Source organism: Peromyscus californicus, unplaced genomic scaffold (assembly GCF_007827085.1).
Source record: "Peromyscus californicus insignis strain IS unplaced genomic scaffold, ASM782708v3 Scaffold_13__1_contigs__length_99412109, whole genome shotgun sequence".
In the NCBI taxonomy this organism is placed as follows: Eukaryota; Metazoa; Chordata; class Mammalia; order Rodentia; family Cricetidae; genus Peromyscus; species Peromyscus californicus.
The window spans coordinates 7,806,574-7,821,715 of NW_026294424.1; the positions used below are offsets into that span (position 1 = coordinate 7,806,574).

Sequence of the window (15,142 nt, forward strand, 5' to 3'; positions counted from 1 at the left end):
ATTCCATCCTCAGCAGGAGAGAGAGAGGGAAAGAGGAGGGGGAGAAAGAGCTCATCTCTCAGATTTTCTCTTTGTCCTTCTCTTTTTTTTGGTTTTTCCAGACAGGGTTTCTCTGTGTAGTTTTCATGCCTGTCCTGGGTGTCGCTCTATAGACCAGGCTGGCCTCGAACTCACAGAGATCCGCCAGGCTCTGCCTCTTGAGTGCTGGGATTAAAGGCATGCGCCACCACCGCCCAGCCCTTTCTCCTACTCTTGGCTACAAGCCTTATAATTCAACCTTTGCCCTTCTTGAACAAGATGAAGTCTAAAGATTATCTGGCACTCACACAGAAGGATTTGGTTCGCAGTTTATGTTTTCTGACAGCCCTATACCTCCAAAAGTTACTCCTTTTAGAGACCTGCATTTCTCAAATAGGAACTGTGAAGGGTTATGAAACGATTTCATGAAAGAATAATGTGTATTGTAGAAAATATGAGGAATAAGGGCTGGAGAAGAGCACTGGCTGCTCTTCCGGAAGACCTGGGTTCAATTCCCAGCACCCACATGGCATCTGTAACTATACATACATGCAGGCAAAACACCAATGTACAGAAAATAAAAATAAGTTATTTTTAAAAAAGAAAATATGCCGGGCGGTGGTGGCGCACGCCTTTAATCCCAGCACTCGGGAGGCAGAGCCAGGCGGATCTCTGTGAGTTCGAGGCCAGCCTGGGCTACAGAGTGAGTTCCAGGAAAGGCGCAAAGCTACACAGAGAAACCCTGTCTTGAAAAACCAAAAAAAAAAAAAAAAAAAAAAAAAAGAAAATATGAGGAATGTAAAAAGCTGCAAGGAGCTAGGCATGGTGACTCCTGTCTGTAACCCCAGCTCTTGGGGGGCTAAGGCAGGAAATTGTCTTGAGTTCAAAGCCTGTCTAAGCTATATAGTAAGTAAAACCCTGTCTCAAAAAAAAATACAAAAAGTAAACAATAATGTTATTATTATTATTATTATTATTATTCCCCCATAATCCCACTATAAAGAGATCCCTATACGTACATCTGTTTCAAGTAACTTTTGGAATAGTTATATGGTAGTCTGTTTAATGATAACATGGTAGCACTCAGAAGGCAGAGGCAGGAGGATCCCTGTGAGTTGGAGGCCAGCCTGGTCTACATATTAAGTTCTAGGACAGCCAAGGCTATATAGCAAGACTTTGTCTCAAAAAAAAAAAAAAAAAAAATTTAGCCAGGCGGTGGTGGCACATGCCTTTAATCCCAGCACTCAGAAGGCAGAGGTGGACGGTCCGATCTCTTTGTCTACAAAGCAAGTTCCAGGACAGACTCCAAAGCTACACAGAGAAACCCTGTCTCAAAAAAACAAAAAGAAAAAACAAAAAAATTTTTTCTTTTTAATTATAAAAATAAAGATAACTGGGCGGTGGTGGTGCACACCTTTAATCCCAGCACTCGGGAGGTAGAGGCAGGCGGATCTCTGTGAGTTCGAGGCCAGCCTGGTCTACAGAGCGAGTTCCAGGACAGGCACCAAAACTACACAGAGAAACCCTGTCTCAGAAAAAAATAAATAAATAAAAAATAAAATAAAAATTAATTAATTAAAAAAGTAAAGATAATATGCCCTGGCAAGATGGCTTAGTGGGTAAAGGTGCCTGCCACCAAGCCTGAGAACCTGATTTTGATCTGCAGAACCCACACAGTGGAAGGAAATAATGGGCTTCCACCGTTGTCCCCTGACCTTCACACACATGCACACACACACACAAGAAAGACAGCCCTACCAATTCAGTCTTGCTTGATTTTATGACAGGTTCTGTTTTCAACTCTCTGTTAATTTGTCTTTTGTTTTAATAAAGCTCTGATAATCACTGAATGTGATGGCACACATCTGTAATCCCTGCACTTGGGAAGTAGAGATAGGAGGATTAGGGGTTCGAGGTCATCCTTATCTGCATAATGAGATCAAAGGCATCCTGGCCTACATGAGACCCTATTCAAAACAACAAACAAAACATACATATATGCACATATATAACATCATCCTATAAGTAGTCATCTACAAAGGAGTCTAGACATTTCTTAAATGTTGCTGAAGGTATTTCTCAGGTGTTACATATTGTTGAGTCTATCCAGTCAAGTCATGGGTACAGAATTCTTGGGGCTTTATATTTATATGCATGCTATATGTGTGTTACTAAAGGTCGAACTCAGGGTCCTGTTTGTTTTTTGAAGCAGAGTCTCATTCTGTAGCCTTGGCTGGCCTAGAACTGGCTATGTAGACCAGGCTGGCTTTGAAGAGATCCACCCTTCTCTGCCTTCTGAGAGCTGGGATTAAAGGTGTGGAATACCACACCTGGCCTGGAGCCCAGGGTCTTCCATGTACTTAGCCTGCACACTGTCACCGAGTGACAGTATCAGCCCTGCACGGTTTTCATTTAGTCCTAGTCAGCATCCCATTGGATGGCCTGTCCCTAGGTTCCAAGGCAGTTCGTGGGTCACCTCTCACTGGTTGTATGGTGGAGCTCCTAGGTGCCCATTCAGGATGTGGAAGAGAGCCCTCTTTTTCCCTGTCTTAGGTCTTCAGCAATATCCTCCAGCACTGTGGCTTGCAAGGGGATGGGACCAGCACCACACCCCAGAAACTCGGGGAGAAGGGTCGGTTGACCCCCAGTGACATGCCTCTCTTGGTAAGGTTGCCCCTCAGCCTGGCTTCTTCTGGCTGGGGTCCTTAAGCCTGGCTCTTCTGGGGCTGAGAAGATTGCCAGTGCTGCAGGGCACAGTGGTTTCTTCCCCTGCCTTTGACCTCTTCCTTTGATTTAATCCAGTTTCTACCTGCCCGATGGGTTAGACTTTTCAGCAGGTTTTGTTCCTCCTGGGGAACCTTTGTGGAGTACCAGAAAGGACAAGGCACTAGGGTTTGAGACTGGGTCTACTCCTCAGTTAGTTTTGCTCAGCAGGCCCACTCTTTGAGCCCGTCATTGATTCCATGAGTCTATGCTGAGGGACTGTGTGCCAGGTCCTGTGTGGAGCCTGGGGGATAAAGCAGCAAGCAGAAGCAGACATGGTGCCCATCTCATGGCACTTAGAACTTCAGTGAGGATGCCATACAGAAAGTAAACTTTAAGGAGCCTGGGTGCTGTGCTAAGCACTCCAGACAGCTGGAATGTGGCAGCTGTGAGCTCCCGTCGTGGCATTTGTTTGCCATGTGGTGGGAAAATATCCATTGAGCAAATGTTTCAGAAGAGTCATGCCAGGAGCGGCGGGAGCAAATCATCTTAGCACTCTGAGCCTCAGTTTCCTTATCTGTAACATGAAGAGCCACCCAGTCTGCTCCTTCGAGTTGTCATGAGAATAAGCAGAGCAGATGAGCAAACATCCTGTGTTCTATGTACCATCTTCAAAATGTGAGCAAAGGGTGGGCTTGCTACTCCTTCTCACCAGGCCGGGTGATCTCTCTCAACAGCGTTCACTTTCCTGCAGCACAGGAGAGAGACTTTCTCAGCGTTACAGGGGACCTTAGCTGTCCTTGAGTGTAGGCCACTAATGGTGAACTCTGAGAAGGATGGCTAAGTGGCGCAGGTTGCCCTCCAAGAGAGAGAGAGAGACAGACAGACAGACAGACAGAGACAGAGAGACAGAGACCATTCAGGCTGTCTCTAGGGCCTCTACTTCCCTGTTCCTCTCAAGCAACTTCCTGCCTTCTGGGGACTCTGGCTTTGTCAGTTATGATTCAGGCCTCTGCAGAGCTGTCTTGTGGGGCTTGAAAATAATGCTGTGTCTTCTCTTGACAACAGGAATTAAAGGACATTGTTCTCTACCTATGTGATACCTGCACCACACTCTGGGCCTTTCTGGATATCTTCCCTTTGGCCTGCCAAACCTTCCAGAAACATGACTTTTGTTACAGGTACATTGGGACTTCTGACTGTTAAAGCAGGGGCTCTGGTCCATGCATCACTCAAACGCATATTGGCTTGGTCCTTAGAAGATTGACCAGTCCAGGGGCATGATGACCCAGCAGTTAAGAGCACTAGCCCAAGTTCAATTCCCAGCATCCACATGACAGTTCACAGCTGTCTGTAATTCCAACTCTAGGGGATCTGACATCCTTACACAGACATCCATGCAGGCAAAACACTAATGCATATGAAATTAACAGAAAAAGAATAGACCAGTCCATCTTCCAGCCTGGGGATACACAATGAGGAACACAGGTAAAACTAATGCTGGAGGAGCCCTTCCAGTTCCGGCTGAGAGGAAGACAAGGTGGGGCAAAACCCACAGCAGGAAGATGACTGTTTCAAGTCTGCCTTCTTTCTCGTGCCTTATCCTGGAGCACAGAGTAACAGCTAGTAAGAACTGGCATGAGGAAGCAGCAGAGGTGTTCCTTCTTTGCTGCAGGGGTGTGCAGGAGAAAGACTCCTAAAAACAGCCTTAGGTACTGAGCTAGAAGCCTGGCACACTGGCTGTTCCTTCCATCCCAACTCTCAGGAGGCTAAGGCAAGAGGGTCACTCAAGCTCCAGGATTTGAGGCTAGCCTAGTCAACGTATCTAAGAAGAAAAGGAATCAGAATGTTCTAGACAGAAAGGTTATGGTGACAGGAAGGGTGTTGAAGCAGGTGTGAAATGTACAAAAAGTTCAGACTAACTGCCAGATGTGGTGGCACACGCCGTTAATCCCAGAACTTGGGAGGCAGAGGCAGGTGGATCTCTGTGAGTTCAAGGCCAATCTGGTCTACAGAGCAAGTTCCAGGACCTCCAGGGCTACATAAAGAGACCCTGTTTCAGAAAAAAACAAAAACAAACAAACAAAAAAAACGAACAACAGGGAAAGGAGTTGATAATAAAAACTGAGGAGTCCACTGCTTGGTGCCAGCGTGGTGAAATAGTGGCGGAGAGTGGCCTCGATCTGTGGGAGTGGAAACCACTGGAGAGGCCTTAGGAAGATTGTGCTGAGGTGGAGAAGAGCTCGGAGGAACTTACGGCAAGGAGGGAGACTGCCCGGTTAACATCAGGAGAGCTTTCTGTGCGGTGAGAAGGTGGGGAGCATGGGCTTGGGCATTCCCAGGCTGGTGTGAAAGGACCAGCAGCCTGCTTATTGCCTGGCAACAAAAAGTACTGGCCCATTCCCAGTGGCCTCTAACTGTTGCTCTTGCCGGGCATCTCTCCCAGCCATTTGCAGCAGCTTCTGGGAGCTGCCCAACTCCATTTACCCACCCATCTATCCGTCCATTCTGTCATTTACTCACCCATTCAACAAAACATTTATCTAGCTCTGACATGTGCCAGAGATGGCAGCTGGTCCCTGACTCCTCTTTGGTCTCCCCTGCTTGTGAGAGTCAGATATTAGGGTTGATCAGCTTCCCAGGGATCATTAGAATAAAATGCTGACCAGTATTCTCCAGAGAAGAAAGGGCTTGGGCTAGGACTGTAGCTGTCCACTTTAGGGAGGAAAGGTATTTCAGTGTGATAGAAGAGCATGTGGAAATGTAGAAAAGGTAGAAAGCCAGAAACTGAAATCACTCTTAGGAATACGCTGCTCTCGGCATGTTCTCCTCTGCCTGTTTTCATTCACTTTAAGCAGTTTTGTCCAAGTGTCTCCCCCAGTCAGCACAGATGGCTTCTGAGGGTGGAAGCTTTGGGAGAGCAGGTTTTTCCTGCATGAGAGTGGAAACAGAGTCCCACCCATCTTGGAATATGGGAAGAAAGGGTTGCACTTTGGAAGTGACGCTTGCTGCCTTTGACTCACGTTCAACCTGCAGCTGGCCCAGCCTGGTCCAGCCTGTGCTGCAAGCTAGGAAATCCTTTGCTAGCTACACCCACATATACACACAACCCCAGCTCCCACAGCTCTTCGTTAGGGGTCACACTTACCCAAAGAGCTCTTTGACTTGGCCCTCTCAAAACAGCTTCCTCCGTTCTCCACTCCCATCCACTTACCCAGTTTGCAGCTTCTGCTCTTGGGTCATGAGTCAGTAGTACTTTCACTTTTGACAGAACTCAGAAAGTATAAAATAGGGGCTGGAGAGACGGCTTAGTAAAGAGCAGGTTCTTCCTTCCAAAGGACAGAGTTCATTTCCCAGCACCTGTGTCTGAGGCTCACAACTGCCAGTAACACCAGCTCCAGGTCTTCTGGCCTCTGTGGGCACCCTCACATGTGACACACACAGAGACACAAAAAACAACCTTTAAAAATGTAAACTATATGGGGACCTCTCTCCCTCCCCTCTTTGTAGTTCTTTTTCTCACTTGTCAATGCTGTCGTAGTTCAGAGGGATTTTCCAGAGATATGCAGTATAGGGAAACATACACATTATACATTCCCCTCCCTTTGCTTTTGCAGTGATGAGAATGGAACCCAGGGTTTTATAAATGCTCAGTAGGAACTCTACCACTGAGCTATACTCTCAACCCCACCCCCCTTTGTTAAAATTGAAAAGCTGGGGCTCGGGGAGATGGCTCAGTGTCTTAGAATGACTGGGCAGCACTGTGCATCTGGTGCACTGGACACCAGAGATAGATTTTTTATTTTTATATTTTCCTTATGGCTTTTTCAGTTATTTGCTATTTCAAAATAAATAACATCATACACACATGACTTTGTACCTTTGCAAGCATATTTGAGGATTAATTCCTAGAAGTAGAAATGCAGGGACAGATGGTGTGTGCATCTTTAATTCTCACATATCTTGCCAAATCACCTTCCATGGGGGCTGTTCCAGTTTACCCAACAACAACACAGCCTGGCAAGTGTTGAATCAGCTTGGGCCAAACTGCCCTCTCCGGCCTCTGCTGAGGCTGTGTCTAGTAGGGCCTGTTCTGTTCGGCTTAGCTCTTCTTTGCCACTAGCTTGCTGCTGTGAGATGGACGGTGCAGAAAGCCAGGCAGAGGATGGGCATGCGCTTGCCGAACACCTGCAAGCACTAGTCAGCACTACACTGGGCACTTGAGTGCATCTCTGACCCTGGGAAACAAGATGTTTGGAGGAGGAGTTACATCACAGAAGAGCAGCAGCTGCTCTGTCAGTTGCCAGGGCAGTATGTTCTGGGTGCAGTGAATCTGGCCCCTGGAAGGAAGAGCCCTGTGGTTAAGGATAGCCAGGAAGGACACAGTGAGGAGGTAGGCTGCCCAGTTTGAGAAGGACGAGGGGAGGAGGAGATGCAGGAGGAAAAGGACAGCTGCCTCCTGGGTTGCTCACCCATGCTAATCTCAAACTCCTGGCTCAAGCTGTCTTCCTGCCTCAGCCTCCCAGCTAGCTACAAGTATAGTCATATGTAACTGTGCTGAAACTCCTAATGTGTGTGTGTATAGTTTTTTGAGAAAAATTTTACATTTATTTAATTTATGTGTATGAGTGTTTTGTCTGAATGCATGTGTATGCAACATGAGCATGCCTAATGCCCGTGGAGTTCAGAAGAGGGCATCAGATCCTCTGGACCTAGAGTTACAGATGGTGTGAGTCACCATGTGAGAGCTGGGAACCGAACCCAGGTTCTCTGAAAGAGCAACAAGTGTTCCTAACTACTGAGCCACCTCTCCAACCCTGTGTGTGTGTGTGTGTGTGTATAATTTTTAATTGTTTTGCTATTGAGACAGTGTCTCTCTGTATAGTTCAGTCTGGTTTCCAGCTTGCGATCTTCCTGCCTCAGTTTCCCAAATGCTAGAATTACAAGCATGGACCATCACATCTAACTTATAACTTTTTATTAAGAGTTGTAGAAAACAGGCTGGAGAGTCTCAGCACTCATATCAGGTGGCTCACAACCATCTGTAACTCCAGCTACAAGGGATGGCACCTTCTTTTGACTTCTGTGAGCATCTGTACTCATGTCCACACCAACTGACAGACAGACACACACACATAATTAAAATAAATCTTTTTTAAAAAAGAGTTATAGTTAAGCTAACTGGCTTAGTTCATAAAACAAATATAGAGTGCATGATACATGTAAGTCCTGGGCACATTTAGCCTGTTCTGAATAAATACATTGTGTTGACATTGTCACATGTTAACAATATGTAGAGATTTCAAATCATGTAAAAAAAACAAAACTTCATATCTTAGAACCAAAATGAGAAAGATTATTGGTAACTGCATTTCAGAGCTCCTAGAACTGGCAAATTTTGAGCAAGAAAAAAGATAATCTGTCTGTTTCATAAACCCAGAGAATCCTGTGTAGCCCTCTGATCACTTTGTTAGAATAGACACAGCTGGGGCTGGAGAGATGGCTCGGTGGTTAAGAACATTGACTTTTCTTCCAGAGGACCTGGGTTCAATTCCCAGCACCCACATGGCTGCTTACTGCCTGTAACTCCAGTTGCAGGGGATCCAACACCCTCACACAGACCTACATGCAAGCAAAACACCAATGCACATAAAATTAAAAAAAAAGAATAGACATACTATGGTCACTTTCCATGATGGGGCAGCACAGTATATCATTCCGGGGTAGGCTCAGGAAAGCCCCTGGGTACCCCAGAAACTAGGTTTAGGATGGGATGGGGGCAGGGGGTTGATTCAGTAAAGCCAAGTGAGGCCCTGAGTTTGATCTCTTCAGAACCCATGTGAAAATGTAGAGTGCGGTGTTACTCTGTGTGCAGTACCAGTGCTGAGGAGGCAGAGACAGGAAGATCCTGGTGCTCTGACCAGTTCTGATTGGTGAGCATCAGGACTGCTTTCCTGGACTAACACTGAAGTTAGCCTGTGGCTTCCACACACACACACACACACACACACACACACACACACACACAACACCACCCACATTGTGGATTTATGGGAGAAAGAAATGAACCTTCCTGCTCCTTTGGGTTGGCTTTTGTTTTCCATCAAAATGTGGTATTTGGGAATTAATCTGGCCTTTTACCTGTGTTTGCTTCTGTAGACTAGCTTCCTTTTATGAGACGGCAATTCCTGAAATGGAGACTGCAATTAAGAAGAGGAGGCTCGAAGACAGCAAGTGAGTGGGAAGGGGAGCCTGAGGACAGGCTGTGGCACCCTCACTCTGAGGACAAAGGGCGACCAAGGACTGTGGTAGCTTGGGCTCCTAGTCCTGGACTTGGTGATCTTCTCGCCCTACTTTTTTTTTTTTATAACTCCTGAAGTTTTAGTGTAACTTTTTATTAAAAAAATAAGGATTGAGGATTGAACCCTTGGCCTTGTGCATGCTGAGCACATGTTCTTTTACCACAGACCTTAAAGATTGTTGTTGTTTTCTTTTTCTTTTTTTTTTTTTTTTTTTGGTTTTTCGAGACAGGGTTTCTCTGTGTAGCTTTGCGCCTTTCCTGGAACTCACTTGGTAGCCCAGGCTGGCCTCGAACTCACAGAGATCCGCCTGGCTCTGCCTCCCGAGTGCTGGGATTAAAGGCGTGCGCCACCACCGCCCGGCTTCTTTTTTTTTTTTTTAGTGGGGAGAGTGGGAGGCTCAAGACAAAGATTCTCTTTGTAGCCCTAGCTGTCCTGGACCTCAATTTGTAGCCCAGGCTGGCCTTAAACTCACTGCCGCTGCCTCCTGAGTGCTGGGATTAAAGGCATGGGCCACCACTGCCATCCAGGGAAGATTGTTTTTTTGGGGTTTTTTTTTTTTTTGGTTTTTCGAGACAGGGTTTCTCTGTGTAGCTTTGCGCCTCTCCTGGAACTCACTTGGTAGCCCAGGCTGGCCTCGAACTCACAGAGATCCGCCTGGCTCTGCCTCCCGAGTGCTGGGATTAAAGGCGTGCGCCACCACCGCCCGGCTGTTTTTTTTATATATGCTTTGTGAGGACCTAATGAGAAATACTTTGGCAAGTAGAGATTTATTGTTTACTTGCTTTATTTTTTTTAATTTTTTTTTTTTTTTTTTGGTTTTTCGAGACAGGGTTTCTCTGTGTAGCTTTGTGCCTTTCCTGGATTTTTTAATTTTTATTGAGCTCTTTGAGAACTTCATACAATTTATTTTGACCGTATTTGTCCTTCCTCCAGCTCCTCCCTGATTCTCCCCCGTCCTCTACCTACCCAGCTTTATCTCCTCTTTTTTCTTTCCTTCCTTCTTTCTTTCTTTCTTTTCTTAGCATGACAAGTCAAATCTGTGCTGTCCATGTACTCTTGGACATGTAGCCTTCCACTGTGGTGTGCTCACCCTACCAGGGGCCACACCTTTAAAGAAGACTGACTCTCCCCCAATAGCTATCAGTTGCCAATAGCTCCTCAGCTGGGGTAGGACTTTGTGCCCCCCACCCATACTGAGATTTGGTCTGGTTTGAGTTTGCGCATGTCTTGCTCATTTTTCCACAAGTGCTGTGAATTTATGTGTGCACTGTCCTGCTGTGTCCAGAAAACAGTCTCCTTGTAGCCCCCCACAGCCTCTGGCTCTAATGGTCTTCCACCCCTTCTTCCGTAATGATCCCTGACCTTGGGAGAAGGGGGTTTGATGGAGATGTACCATTTAGGCTTAGCTTTCTGTAGTCTGTCGTTCTCTGCACACTGACCAGTTAGTCTGCATTAGTCTCCATATACTGCACAAATAGAGACTCAGATATTAATTGGACACTGTCTTGCTACAGGCTACCTTGTGAGAATTGTCTTGAGAGTCCTCCTTGTCCACCAAATCCATTAATTCAGTGTCCCCCAAATCCTGGCAGATAATGGCTGGTCCCTGCATGTAAGCTCAGCTGTGGCTTCAAGCTCTTGGTAACTGACCTTGCTATTCCTGACCCTCTGTTTAACTGAGACCCAGTGGTCTGAAGCTGGCTACCCAGTATTTGTAGCTTTTTGTCGGCTGCCCCATTACTGACCTTGAGGATCACCTCAGCTCTAGCTGGGGAAGCGGTTGCAACTGCTAGGAAGAAGTTCCCACAGTTCCTTTCATCTCTTAAGTCTACTGCTCTTCTCTCTGGCCATCAAAGGCTGCTAGGTGACTTGTGGCAGAGGCTTTCCCATTCCAAGAAAAAGCTAATGGAGGTGTTTCACATCATCCTGAACCAGATCTGCCTCCTTCCCATTCTAGAGAGCAGGTAAGCTCCTAGGAGCCTCTCCACATAGCAGGTGCTTCTCATCACTCCTCCACTCCTTTCTTCCTCTCTGCCAGACATAATGGGAAACTCCAAAAAAGCCTTTCTCCAACTGGCCAGAGACTGCAGGGGGGTAGGGTGAACACCCAAGGGACCTGCAGGTCATCTTACATTGCCTGAGCTCATCTTCCCTCATGTCCTGTCCTAGCGGTGACAACATTCAAGGCTTCATTGAAGAATTCCTTCAGATCTTCAGCTCCTTGCTGCAGGAAAAGAGGTGAATGGGGCTGAATGGGGACCAGCTATGGGACAGGCCCATGTCCCTCTCTCCAGTCCCATGAGGCCTTGCACAGTGCAGTCACTAATACATACTTACCTGGAACATAGGCTCTGGATCCTGTGGTTGGGTAGCAGACACAAGGTGAGCTGCCAGAGAATATTCCCGTGTTCCCAACCCCGACCCTCCTTTCTGTGCTCTGCCCCACAGATTCCTCCGGGACTATGACTCATTCTTCCCTGTAGCCGAAGACATCAGCCTGCTACAGCAGGCTTCATCAGCCTTGTATCCTACTATAGCTCACTGGGCCAAGGTCTGCCTAGGTCAGACATGGCATTCTGGGACCCAGGGGGGCAGAAGGTAACCCCCAAAACACTTACATCAAGAAGTCCACCAAGGCCCCAGTTCTCCTTTTCCTAGAAGTGACACCTGCTCTGATGTTGGGACAAGGGAGAGTCTGCTCTCTCTAGATGTGTTGTGAGTCTGGGTCTGAGTGCTCAAGTTGTATTCGAGAAACCTTGAACCCCGTTGTAGGAGATGAGAAGTGAATGGTCAATTAGCGAGTGTCACATGAGAAGTAGGACTACATCTCACATAGCAGAGCTCAGAGGACTAGGAAAGAGCCGGCCTTTGGGCCATTTCTGTTGCTGGGTCAGGTCCAGTCCTGCCTCAGGGACCCCCAGTGGGCCCTCAGCCTTTAAAGAATACCCTCAGCTTGGTGGACAGGAAGTCCTGAATATCCGAGCAGAAGAGTAGCTGTCAGACCATCTCGTCTGGGACACTGATGGTAATCCCCAGCCCTGTCTGCCCAGAGTTGCTCTGCCTAGCAGCAGGTGCTCGGGTTCAGTACGGCAGTATTCTGGCCTGCTCTTCCACATGACACCCACTGGACAGGCGAGCAAGCCCTTGGAAAAAGCATGGTGCATGGTCAGATACTGGACAGGGACTGAGACGTCATACTACCCAGAGCTGGGGAGATGGATCCTGAGCAAGAGAGTCCTTAACACTGCCTCATAGGGATGAGACCCGGACTGCCTACATCCTACAGGCTGTGGAAGGTGCATGGGAAGGGGTGGACAGACAGAAAATCAAGGACATTAAAGACCCATCAGGGCCCAAGGATCCTAATAATGAAGTCACCATGACAGCAAAGCCAGTTAGTGAAATGCCGTCACAGCTGGAGAACTCAGAGGAGGATGAGGAGGTGTGTATCTGGGAGTTCCTGCCCCGATCCCTGATTCCTTAGCCTTCCTGGCCACCCTTTGAGAGATAGGCAAGTGCCCAAGCTCCCTTCCTTGTTTTTACTTTAGAGAAGTGTCTTTTCGGATTGGTAGCCTCAAGCACTGGGGCTGCTTGTAATACCTGGGTACAGAAGAGAACACAGCCCTGAAGCCTTTGAACTTGCTCATGCTCTCTCTCTCTCTCTCTCTCTCTCTCTCTCTCTCTCTCTCTCTCTCTCTCTCTCTCTCTCTCTCTCTCTCTCTCTCTCTCTCATTTTGAAACAAGAATCTTGCTCTGTGGTCCAGGCTAGCCTTGAACTCACAGCAATCCTCCTGTTTTTACCTCCAACTGCTGGGATTACAGGCATGTACTACCATGCCCAGTCCTGTTTCCCTCTATAAAATGAAGAGGTAAAGCTTTTGCTGGTGGACTCCTTCCCCAGCCCTTCCCCTCACTGGGTAAGGTGGAACTCCTTTGGTGGCAGCTGAGCGGGTGCCTGACCCACCTCCCAGGAATCACAGGACTCCACTGAACAAGGTGGGAAGTCCTGGACCTAGTGCTTGCTCTCCTGGCTTTTTCAAGGTCAGCCAAGTCTGTATGGAAGGGCCACGGAGCCCAAGACTTCTCCCTGTGTGGTAGGAGACCACACGCTCTCGACAGGCTGCTCAGTGGTAACCTGACGTACTGCTTGCCAGTTGTGTGTGGCATAGCTCTTGTGCTGAGTGTAATTGCTCCTCTGGACATAGAGATAGGTGCAGTGCCTGCTTCTATGAGGTTGTTGGGGTTCCTGGGGCTGCTATGTGGAGCACGTTCATTCTAGTTGCTCCTCAATGCCCAGTTAGCAAATGCTACTGTTCTTCCTGTTAGATCCCTGATCCTTTCTTCCCTGTTCTGCAGCTTCTCTGAGCCATGGAAGTTTTTGTCATCATCATGATCATTTGTGATGTTCTAGTGCTGGGCCTGGACCCAGGGCCTTGCTGGTGCTAGGCAAGCATTCTACCACCAAGCTGTATCTCCAGCCCTTTATTGTTTTTATTACCCATCTCCTTAAAAGGCATTTTAAAATGAAGCCACATTGGGCAGTATGTGAAATGAAGTCTCCTTACTGAAAAGAATGTTACTTAAGGGAGCATTTCCACATGGCCTCACTGGTAGCTGCTATTGTCCTTCAAAGGCTGTCACCTTGGTAGAGTTGGGCAAGGACTTGGTCACTAACACATGACTGTCTGTGGAGACCCTCCTGCATACCAGGTGCTCTTCTTTATGGGTAATGTGCATCTCTTCATTGAACCATTTGAGATAACCCCATGAGATCAATGATATCTTGTCCATTTCATAAGGAGGGGACAGTTCAAAGAGGACGTACAGTGCTCCAAATCACACAGACAGGGGTAACTCACCTAGGAAAAAATAGGCCCCTCTTTTCACAAATGAAAAAAATAGGGGCTCAGATTTAAGTCACTTGGCGAAAGTCCTCCAACGAGGAGGGGCAAGGCCAGGGCCGATGACCAGTGCACTGCTGTTTGGAGACTGACCTGTTCACTTGGGCAGTCAGCCTTTCCTCCAGCACTCTGGCTTTCATTGCAGTGCGTGGGGGCAGCAGCTGCCCCGGGCCCAACCGTGTGTGGTGTGGAACTAGACTCACTTATCTCCCAAGTGAAAGACCTGCTGCCAGACCTCGGGGAGGGCTTTATCCTGGCCTGCCTGGAGCACTACAGCTATGACACAGAGCAGGTGATCAACAACATCCTGGAGGATCGGCTGGCCCCTGAACTCAGCCAGCTGGACCGCAGCCTAGAAAGGTGAGAGATGGATGGGAAGAGGTCCTCAAGGCAGGGGCCCCTTTCACTGCCTCTCACTCTCTTCCCCTAGACTAGAGGACACAATTTCCTACTTTGTCACAGCAGTGTTTCCAGCATTTGAACTAGTGCCCTCTTTAAAGAAGGCAAGCTGGGGGCCTGTAAGGTTCTCAGCATACAGCTGCCTGTCCCTGCAGGGCCTGATAGGAAGACTTACTAGAGACCAGCAGTGTGGCAAAGGGCACTGACACACCCCAGCTCCAGATCGGCCTCATTCTTGGCTTATTTCCAGTTTCTGAGCTAGGCCAGCCAAAGCTACTCTCTGTCCTGAACCACATGGTTTTGGCCACTGCTGTCCTGAGAGCCTCAGGAGCCAGCAAGAACAAGGACACAAGTGGATGCTGCTTCCATGAACAAAGGATGCTCGCCAAATGAATGGATGAAGTTCGCTTTGTGCCTTTAGACACGTTCCTCTGCCCTGTTTGTGTCCCATTTTACAGATGGCAGTGAGGAGACACAAGGAGGAGCTGAGGGTGTAGCTCAGTGGTAGAGCTTAGCTTGTGTGAGGTTATACATTACATTCCTAGTACCAAAAGCAAACGCAACTGCCCTCCACCACCCCACCACCACCCCCAAAAAAAGAGGTTGAGTGACCTATAACTCCCTGTCTCATAGGGCCATTGTGGGCATTTAAATGAGGGGCAGAGCTTTGAAGAAATAGAAAACTGGTATGCATGGCACACAGAGAATGAGGGTGAGGTGTGGTTGTGGGCTCTTGAAGGGGCCAGGTTAAGTAAAGCCTAATTAAAGACTCCCTATTAAAGGACTTATGTCCTAGGCATGGCTTTTGGAATGGAGTGA

The 15,142-nt window shown here is 47.7% G+C and overlaps 1 protein-coding gene across 3 annotated transcripts in view; it reads left to right on the forward strand.

Annotated features, from left to right (window-relative positions):
• Positions 1 to 15,142, forward strand: part of Ascc2 (activating signal cointegrator 1 complex subunit 2) — a 49,300-nt gene that overhangs the window by 21,338 nt on the left and 12,820 nt on the right. For all 3 annotated transcript variants that reach the window (XM_052736366.1, XM_052736367.1, XM_052736365.1), the window contains 8 exons: positions 2,572 to 2,682; positions 3,790 to 3,902; positions 8,881 to 8,955; positions 10,880 to 10,987; positions 11,193 to 11,261; positions 11,472 to 11,546; positions 12,279 to 12,465; positions 14,070 to 14,284. In XM_052736366.1, the coding sequence (XP_052592326.1) occupies positions 2,572 to 2,682; positions 3,790 to 3,902; positions 8,881 to 8,955; positions 10,880 to 10,987; positions 11,193 to 11,261; positions 11,472 to 11,546; positions 12,279 to 12,465; positions 14,070 to 14,284 (953 nt within the window). The remainder of the gene's footprint in view (positions 1 to 2,571; positions 2,683 to 3,789; positions 3,903 to 8,880; positions 8,956 to 10,879; positions 10,988 to 11,192; positions 11,262 to 11,471; positions 11,547 to 12,278; positions 12,466 to 14,069; positions 14,285 to 15,142) is intronic.